The 10,641-nt window shown below is 40.2% G+C and overlaps 1 protein-coding gene across 1 annotated transcript; it reads left to right on the top strand.

The window, feature by feature from the left end:
- Positions 1-1,597: 1,597 nt before the first annotated feature.
- LOC137287254 (uncharacterized) lies at positions 1,598-9,166 on the top strand. The gene is made up of 6 exons (XM_067819485.1): positions 1,598-1,828; positions 4,506-4,874; positions 5,653-6,033; positions 6,724-6,819; positions 7,190-7,280; positions 7,697-9,166. Exons 1-6 carry the CDS (start codon positions 1,774-1,776, stop codon positions 8,598-8,600), a joined length of 1,896 nt encoding a protein of 631 aa, XP_067675586.1. The 5' UTR covers positions 1,598-1,773; the 3' UTR covers positions 8,601-9,166.
- The last annotated feature ends 1,475 nt before the right edge of the window (positions 9,167-10,641 follow it).

Here is a 10,641-nt window from a genome sequence, read left to right as displayed (position 1 = left end):
AACTATATGACAGTGGTCTCTAACTAATCGAGTCTGGACCAGGTAATCGAGTGATCAACAGCATGGGCATCGATCTGCGCAAATGGGAACCGGTGACATGTGTCAACCACGTCAACAAGAATGACCATACCATCCAGTAGTCGCCTCTTACGACAAGCCTGGATTGCTGAAGATCAGTTCTAACGCTGATCTTCACTGGTCAGTATATCTAAGAGGACAAAATAGAAGAGTTATACAAATGTAAAGCAACAGCATAGGATATGCATATAAAGAGGCTGCAGGGTTATTTAAAGGTGAAGTACGTTAGTGAGATGAATTTTACGCCACTTACAGTAATATCGAGGTGAGAGCCTCCTGAAATGGGCCTCACACACTGTACTCATATGGGGAATCGAATTGGGTATTTATACAGATAAGGAACAATGCCGATTATGAAAAATCCAGTAAGTAGATAATGCACAGAAAAAGAAGGTTTACAGTTTACTATTTTGGCATTACGCATCAAAATTATCTATACGCAGATAATCCTAATACGAGAGAGTAAAATATATTTTAGGGTTGACGTTTATAAGGTGTAACGTGAAAATACATGATAGCTAATAGGGAAAGCTGAATGACTCTGACAATCGAAACAATATTGGTACAAGCTGAATACATAATCTGTCCACATGGTGCATGGTGGTACTCGGACAAGGCCAATTCATAAGGTCATCAACATGTTACATTTCCTTTACTTCAATAACACCCTATATTTAACAAACGTTCAGTTATACGTAACCCTTAAAGGTATTCAGATGCTCTAAATTTCGGTTCCAAGGTGACCCCTTCAAGGTGCATACACTGTTTTATATTATGTAATATTTGGCAGAATGGTTGTTAAATTGAATTAATTATTTCTGGGTATCAAGCATGAAATCACTGAAGAAAGGTACATACAGTTCCATATCTCGTTTCGTTTGTTGAAAGCACAAAAGAAAGAATGTTCTGTGAATTCTGCTTGAACATTTATTGATTATAAATGTTTTTTCAGTGTGTTTCATTATGACAGGAACATTTAGGCAGTTTAACCAACAATACTTTCACAATATAAATGTTTAACACATTCGGAATAAATAACATGGCTTTGCCATCTTTACATTAAATATATATTGTATAAGCTGTACGGAACGATAATCCGTATACATATTAACTGTATAATGACCTATACCCATATTTAGTTTGAACGAGCGCGTACACTTCTAGTGCTATAATGTGATCATATTGCAATCGGTTAAGAAGAGTACTTTTGCACATAAAATTGCACCTTGATTTGTGTGTTTAATAAATGTAGTTAATCCTTCCTTTGTAAGATGATGACAGGATGATAACTTTTCATTTGAAATAGGCTGATGTACAGATAATAACAGTTGAGTAATAAAAGGCAAAAAACATTATCAGCTCACCAAATGATAAAATGATGACGTACAAGGGCGTGCTCCAGTTGAGTGTTTGACGCAAATCAGTCAAGCGTTATCGCCTATAGTAAAAATCAAGGGAGAGCCTGGCACTTGAAACTCGCCTCTCACGTAACACTTCCTCACTCGAGGATTATCGCCACTCCAGACATCAGTGTGTCCGCTCCAATCCAGCGTTCCCATAGTCCACTGGTCATCTCGTTAACCTTCACTCCTCGGATTTGAGTCACCTGACCAGCGTAAGGTCAACCCCGTTAGCCTGATCCGGGTCATTTCGTATGGACAAGTGACAGTGGACAGTCTACACATACAGAGTGCTATGTGCTGTCTCGTGTCGACTCTCCTCGTACTCTTGGGAATATTATGCATGACAGGTGAGAAAATCGATTACCTTTGCACAGGAATTAATTTATTAGTTTGGACATACACACAAAAATAAACTAATTAATCAAACTAATGAGAAACAATTTTCTGAAAGAAATTGAATATATAATCCTTTCTATCGGAATGTAAAAGCTCAGAATTCCAATCCTCAGGGATCCCAATCGGAAAAATACTGCTTTGTCATCTTTGGTACTACATCTACCGACTGATCATTTGACGTCTATCCAGTTTATGCATGAATCAACCATTTGGTTTCTAAATTGTACATCCTATTGTACATCCTATTGATTGATGTCATGTTTTACCCACAGGTCATTCTATATGATCTTAAAATGCTTTTGCGAAAATGTAGATAATTGTAAATAGCACTTTATTTGTTGTATGCACAAAACAAGTTTATGTAAGCAGTTGTTCTCTGTTAAATGTAGACCACCAGCAGCTCCTTTGATCTTTCTGGTGGCAAACTGATATACAAACAAATGATATCACAAATAAATAAACTGTATGGTACTTCGAAGTTACAGGATTAAAGTAACGCAATGTTACACTATGTTTCATATTTGTATAAATCTTAGCAACCTGTCTGTTACTTGTTAACTCATACGTATACATTATTGTATTAAGACGTCTAAGTAACAGTTAAGCACTGGACGGCGGAGTAATATCTTAACTACACGACATTCTCTGTGTATGGCCATAATGCATTCTTGATTATTGATTTCATTTATTAATTTGAAAAGTTTTGATTTCTTCAGTGTTTCAGTTACATTAATAGCCATTTATTAACAGCCCTCTGCAACGTAAATTTGCTAGTACATCATAGATACTAGTAAACAGAATGTGTTCGCAATGTATATTCAATGTAATTCTCTACGCTTCAAGTGTGTGTGTGTGTGTGTGTGTGTGTGTGTGTGTGTGTGTGTGCATATATAAACAGATCAGTGTACTGATATACCATAGATAAATACTACGCATGTATTCGTATAGAATACTTAATGACTTAATGCTTCACTTAAATATACAACGGTCAGTAATATTGCTAATGAAAATATTCTGCCCACTTTAACGGCAATTTACTTATATACCAAAGAAAATACGACGCATGCATTCGTAGTGCATATTCGATGTTTTCTTTACGCATCTCGTAACTATATATAGTACGCTATTCTTGTCAGTGAAAGTAATTCAGACCTCTGAAACTTCGATTTGACTTTTATCATAAACAAATACCAATCATGTATTTGTAACTTACACTGAATATTTTCTTTATGCTTCACGTGAATATATATAGTGCAATGTTGTCGTTTATGAACATTTGTGCGGGTAGCCATTTCTTATAAAGTCATTGCTTCCACGATTGTATTCATTAATCCTAAATAATCAAACAACAACCTTGGGAAGTTTAGCACCTACACTAATTTAGATTAATGAAGGAAAAAGCATGTTCTCATGTCATAACAGCTAGAGCAGGTAATTAGATATGGTCGGTCCCATGTATTGCCTGCAGCTCTATCACCGTGATGGCGCTAATGAGATCTGACTACATCGAAATCTGTCTCAGAGGGCCATCAATCCGACTGACAATATCGGGAGCATTTCCGTTACATGGTAGAAACTATGTACAGCGACGTGTAACGGAACACTTAATGTGCCAATCCTATGATATATGAGTTGTAATCTGTCCATATAATTATTTATGCGCGGCATTTAGCTCATTGGATTTAGTTAAGCCAACAGCAATTAGTGAATCGGGAATTTTAATAACCTTTCATTTGTTGATTGAGTGGCACTGGCTTCAGTAAAAATGCATACATTCAAGGCAAGTGATGCTTTAGAAGCATCTTTCCTCGCACTTATTAAATGATATTCATATTTTACAAAATATTATTGAAGAAACTCACCCTTCAAAAGAAAATGAATCGAACATAATTCACCATTTATATCTAAGGGTTTGGTACTGTTATTTCCGGTACACCTGTATAGCTATGACAAGACTGTTGTATCATCAATGCAAACATAATAATACCATAATATGATGAACCTGCCCGCCCAAGTATCCATTTAAAAGCTTTCTTCTATACAATGTCAGAGTTATACTTCCTCGGTGTATCCCAGGGACAGGAGATAAGCGAGGCATTTCTGGACATTTGTGTGTGTGTGTGTGTGTGTGTGTGTGTGTGTGTGTGTGTGTGTGTGTGTGTGTGTGTGTGTGTGTGTGTGTGTGTGTGTGTGTGTGTGTGTGTGTGTGTGTGTGTGTGTGTGTGTGTGTGTGACTTGATGCATGGGTTGTGGGAAAGGTTCTTGGTTTAAATCCACACCGAAAAGTAATTAAAACATGTCCCAAATCTCACTTGTCATATCTATTTGAAAGTTTTCTTGGATACAGTGTCAGAGTTATACTTCCTCAGTATATCTCAGGGACAGTATATCCAGATGTATTTCTGGACGGTGTGTGTGTGTGTGTGTGTGTGTGTGTGTGTGTGTGTGTGAGTGTGTGTGTGTAACTTGATGCATGGGTTGTGGAAAAGCTTCCTGGTTTAAATCCACACATTATGAGGTATGTCTGGTCTTCTGACCGATACCAACTATTGCTATTTTGATTTCTGATGCACTTATAATTCATCGTCATTCATCGTCAGTTCGATCAATAAATAATCTATTTTTCAGAATGCAAGACGAAGATACGTACGGAGTCTATCTGCTACAACACAAACCCTTGTACTGATAAGTACCACACGTTGACGTGTGAATCCAAAAAGAGGATCGCAGTCCACCATGCTGTGTACGGCTTCAAGTCGTCGGACCAGTGCCCCACCATCACCGACTGCAACAACTCAACAGACACCTCCTGCTGCGATACCGACGCAGCGGGAGACTGTCAGCTGGCGTTCCACCAGGAGGGTATAGACCAGATTGTTGAAGACTGTTATGGACAGTCGAGATGCTCTTTCCCCAGTCCTAAAACATCGGGGTCGTGTTCCGATTCCACCGTTAAAGTGTCAAGCTATTCCAAGCTGTACTACAGGTGTATTGCAGGTGTGTGGTATGGCAGTGTCATAAATATAAATATGCAGACAAGAAGTGCGTTATCCCCAGAAAATAAAATCAGTTCGTGTATAGCAAACAAAGCTGTGGTAATTGCCTGAATGAACCGCTGGACACCGGATATGGCAATATGTGTTCTTTATCTGTAATAATTTGCCGTAGCACTATGTGTTTTTGACATATTGGACAATAATTTCATGCCGTATGCACATCGCATTGCTGACAACTCAGGATCCTAATGAAGGCAAATCTAGAGTTCAAAATCATTAGTCCCTAGTGATGGGTTGTTGTTGATCGATTGCCTGTTTTCATATTGTATTGTCCTTAATAGTTACAGAATTTTAGATTTCATGGCTAGTTTTAAATATATATCTGAGATAGGATTGTCAGATTTACTGTCCTTTGTCGACAGAATTTGTAAATTGATAACATTGTTTTCATCGCTATATGGCTGTAATATTGCCGATGTGATGCACAATTTTAACTCACTCACTCATTCATTAGTACGAGATCCTGAAACTCACAAGGAATGTAACTTTATCAGAAAACATGTCATTTATTCCGTATTTTAGTTGGTCAGTATGAGATGATACTGAAGCATATGTCTTCATGGATAACAACTTCTACGCTGCTCTGTGCAAATAGCAAGAAGCTGTTATCCATTATGTCGTATGCTTCATCAGATGTCACTCATATCGCCGTATAGCCTGGGTAATTTGTCAGTCCCGAAACTTACGGGTAATGAACTGGTATACTGCCTTGTCTTCAGAATCAACCATAGCCGACTTCTGTTCCGTGGAGACCGTACGAGGAGAGTCGACGTTCTCTGTGTACGACCCAAAGAGATCCAGCTTCAAATCAGGCACCTGCTCCTGCACGGTGGACTCTGCAAACCCTACTGACAAAGCCAACATCCAGGTGTACGGCGTCTATATGCGCCTCAACGGCACCACCAGAGCAAACCAGTGTTCCAAACTGACCATCTACGATAGAGACACTGCGTACGTGTTCGGCTGCGACAACGACAAGAAGGTTGAAGAGGAGGAAGAGCAACAGGAACAGTCCCTCCTTAATACAACGACGCCGGTGACAGTTCGCCTGGCCCTTAGTCCAACCAGTCCCCCTAGATATGTGTGGATTGGATTTGAAGGTACTTTTCAGAGAATCTAGCCACGTTTTCGTCACTTAATAGAAGATACTGTTCCTTGGTATATACAGGCCAACTATTTGAGCTGTTTGTAATGAATTAACAATAGTGACATCGTGATAATAATGTCCGTTGAGTTTTGCGCTTTGCATCAACACCTTATTTTCCACCTGGCAACACACCACTCTGAACCACCTTTAAACTAATAGGAATGATAACCAAGCACCTGCCTATATAATATTCAAATCGGATTCAAACTACTTTATTCATTCAAAAGTTATTATACTTGAAAAACACATGTAAACACTGCCGATATATAGGACTGGGAATAATAATATATGCTTGGACAATATCATGCCGAGTGACATTATTCAGATTTCAGTTTCTAGACATCACTCTTACAGAGTGAATGAATTTAGTTTTGCGCCATACTAAGTAATACTCCAGATATATGGCGGTCAATCTTACAGAATGATGTCCAGTGGTCACGATACGTTATAATGCAGATTAAAATAGACTTCACCCGTATACCCGAAGCCATGTCAACCCAAAACTTCGCTTCAGTCAAGGTTTAGAATGGGACACGAATCAACCTGACAGCATCATTAAAGGTATCAGTTAACTGACTGACAGTAGCTGCTGATTGTTACCGAGTGAAGGATGAGAATGATGTACCGTTCTTTCTCTTTGCAGCAAATGAAGCTGCCAACCTTGTATTGAGGTGCCATGCCGACGAGGGAAACGTTGCCGGTGTTTTCAACAAACTAGTCGGGGACGCTGACGGCATAGGTGAGACATTCCACAATGCACAAGTTACCCGTATAATTTTATGCAGGCAATGAAGCGGTATTGATATTTGTACGCCACAATGGGTAGCAATAGCTTTTAGTCCCAAATCAGTCAATGACACCGAATGTCACGTCCTCCACCCCTAACACCTCCCCCCGCTCTCTTCACACTCACACAGATACACACACACACACACACACACACACACACACACACACACACACACACACACACATTTTCTATCACAAACGTTTTAAGGTTGTAAAGAGTCACACTCTGTGCAATGTTTGAACATTATCATTGACACTACTATTGAATAGAATGTGCTTTTGAATAATGCATGTGAAATAATATGTCTGTTTGCCCTCAGACCCTGACTTCGTCGCCGCCATTTTATTTGGAGTCCTGATTATGGTCGTTGTCCTGTCCATCACACTGGCAGGGTTTCCGTGGTATATGAGGTGAGGCAAAGCATCCTTGTTCACTGGGTTCACCAAGAACACGATCTCTCCTGCTTTGTTTTCTTTCTTCTCATGCTCTCTCTCCGTCTACTTACCTCCTCCTCACTGTCGCCTCCCTTCTTTTTCCCTTCCCTCCTCCTTCCTCTTCTCTGTCCCATCTTTCATTACCCCCCTCTCTCACCCCTCTCTCTTCTCTTCACTGCCACCCCGCCCACTCGCGGTCCACCATGACTAGCTTGAAAGACATTGCCAGAAGCTTTGAATAGTTATTAGTAACAATAACCCACCGTAATCCTCAGGTAAACACAGGATTTCTGATTTTTTATTGCTTTTACTATGAAATGAGGTGTCGCGAGTTGCTTGTCCATCATCAGGATTTTGTAAACGACAATTAAATGGAAAGTGTTTCTTCACAGGAAACTTGCAGCGGAAATGGACTCACAAAAAAAGAGTGCGGTTATAGTAAACGGAGAAACAGCACCGAAGACTCGCCGCAGTTCCAGAGACCCTAAGATATATGTCGAGATGGAGGAAGCAATGAACGGAGAGCCTATGGGCAGCACCATCCCTATGGAAACCCGGACACCGTATTATTCTGATGCTTACGAATCCAAGCAGAAAGACAAAAGAAAGAAGAGTGAACCAAAAGTTGTCCCGGTACCGCAAGTCCCCAAACCGTTTGAGCTGCAAGAGGCATCGCAAGAAAACACCTGTTATTTAGGAATGGATAGTCCAACAGGAAGGCAGAGTTACCTGGGATCTGAGACCCAGGAATCGACCGGATCTGACGGTGTGTCAATGATTTACTCTGAGCCATATGCAATGATGTCCTCGTGTTCCAGTTTCAAGGAGGACAATTATACCTGCCCATCTCTTACCTCGACCCTTACCTTGAGGTCCAATAAGGTAGATCAGACTGAAAATAATTACGAGGCTACGTTTGGGGATGAGGACAAGGGCAATCTGAAACGACCAGACGATAGGATGGTGGACGGATCCTCTGTGCTTGAAAATGAGGACGAGTACTTGCTTCCTGTCACCCCAGATATCGGTAAAGACAGAAGAGCTTCTGTGCAGTCCCTTGAGTATGACTGCATACCTACAAAGCCCAGCCCTACTGGCAACGATGGTGGAAGAAGGAGGTCATTGTCCTACTTTGTGAATCAAGCTTTTGATGTGACAGACAGACCGCCTCTTCCTCCCCCAATGATTGGTCGAGAGCCTTTAGCAGACAGAAGACCATTGGTGGAAGTCGATGAAGGTCCATTGGCGCCCGCGGAAAGTGAATTTGCGAATAATTTATACTTAATGGATGAATGATAGTTTGTTTTAAGATACAAACCAATCCACACGTGTTCATGCAGCAAAAGACCCAGAGGCCGCGTATCCGTCAAGATGGTGTCATCGGGATTGCCTTAGATGGAACTTGTGTTCTGCAGCCCTGACTTGGGTTCAGGAGAAGAATTTTGTGATGGGAATTAGACAGTATATAGACTGTGTTGTGATAATAGAGAACTGTTGAGAACGCAACTGCTGCCAAAACAATGTGACATATTACATGGATTCACACGTGCTGCCAACATATGTGATGTCTTTATGTTTACATTTTGAAGGTATATAGTCGCAACAGGATGAATCTGTATTCATCTAGAACACAACGGGATACTCCCTTCCCCTCCTCTAAAGGAAACTGGTGCTCTACTCATGTGGCATCTGATTTGTTTCATGACATAATCACCAAATGAATATCTATATCATGACTCGCACAAATGACTGGACTATTGTCTCACGAGTTGTTGAATGCCTACATTGTATCATACTTTGTCTTATGTACATTTGTTATCTTACATGTATTACGAAACATTTATTCATTTACCTTTGAGATGTATATACCTTGACTCTGACATAAACTTAACAGTTACTTTGGAGAAAAAAAACATTTATTTATGTACAGGAATACGTTTGCTTCTTTATGGATGTTTGTTGTTGCGTTTGCATGGGTTATGATAGAAATTATTACTTAACCCCCTCAGAAGTCAACCTAATACAATAACACGTTTCCTTTCCAAATTTATAAGAGCGCACTTTTCAAACAAGTACAGTGAAACAGATCCGGCACGATGTCATAATCATTCTAACAACCGTTTTTCTTATTTCGTCTTTCACTTTGAACTTATGACATGTTTACAAACAGTTCCGATATTTGAGGGCCTGGCTTGGGGTAGGGTTTTAGTCACATGTTATCCAGTAATTCGATTACGAGAACAAGCAAAATCATCCAATCAGCAGTTACTATTCGTTAAGCCCGAGGAGGTAGTCATCTTCCGGCACTCGTGCGTCATTAATCAATTGAATATGCTTCTAGGCAACGTCCCACTTCCTGGGATGGGTTTGGTAGTCATCGATGGTTCTGTTGATCACGGACGGCCTTGTCCATGATGAATTAGCTTTAGTTTTAGTTATTCAGTTCACTAACTTAAGCACATATAGCTGCTTACAGACGACAATGACGGTTGGCAATACGTCGTTTTAGCAATGCATAGACTTATAGTTTATGTGATCACCAATTATTATATGAATTTCTTCCTTCCCTGTCTGCCTATATGTAATGCCATATACTGAAACAAGTGCTGTGAACACTTCTAAACTACTTGTTCAATCACTCAGAGTTTCAAATAGATCTAGTGATCAACCCATCTTTGCCATCCCGACAAGTCTAGTAACCTGTCTAGTTTGTCGGATTAGTTTATAGGGTGCGTGGGGTAAGGGGTAGTGTTGCTGTTAGACACTAGATAAACACTTAACAACATAAGAGGCACATTTGTGAATGCAGCCTGCATATAAAATACATCACCAAGTAAATGTTTATGAACACCTGTCTACGCGATGTCTGGATTACGCTTAGGGCCAAAGATGTCTGTGCCGGGAACGCAGTAGCCGAGACGAATTATCCAGTCATCGTTACGTGCCTCCAAAGACGGACTTTATGAACTTGATCAAACGAGACTTACTTATTCAATGTCACGGAGAAGGTATTATGTCTGAAACTAAGAAGAGGGGAACTCGAAACGTTCTGATACGACTGATGTGTCAACTGTGTCTGAAGAATGGAATACTGTTAGGGTTGTTTTCACATTCTGCATAATCTGCAATCGAATCTGATGAGGACGAGATCGTGGAAAAGCCAAAGAGTGATAACTCGTCTAAGACACTGCAGCAAACTGCCCATCATTGAATTATGAACCGATCTCAACTTCAAGCAGTAATTTAAGACTTTATCTAATAATGATGTCGGAATGTGCTCCTTCCCGGTCTTCGCCGTGACTATCTACATTACCGACGACTGCGTCATTGGTACGAT

This window comes from Haliotis asinina, chromosome 6, assembly GCF_037392515.1.
Source record: "Haliotis asinina isolate JCU_RB_2024 chromosome 6, JCU_Hal_asi_v2, whole genome shotgun sequence".
Taxonomy (NCBI): Eukaryota; Metazoa; Mollusca; class Gastropoda; order Lepetellida; family Haliotidae; genus Haliotis; species Haliotis asinina.
The sequence above is the reverse complement of the archived record's forward strand: the minus strand, read 5'-3'. Positions and strand labels throughout refer to the sequence as shown.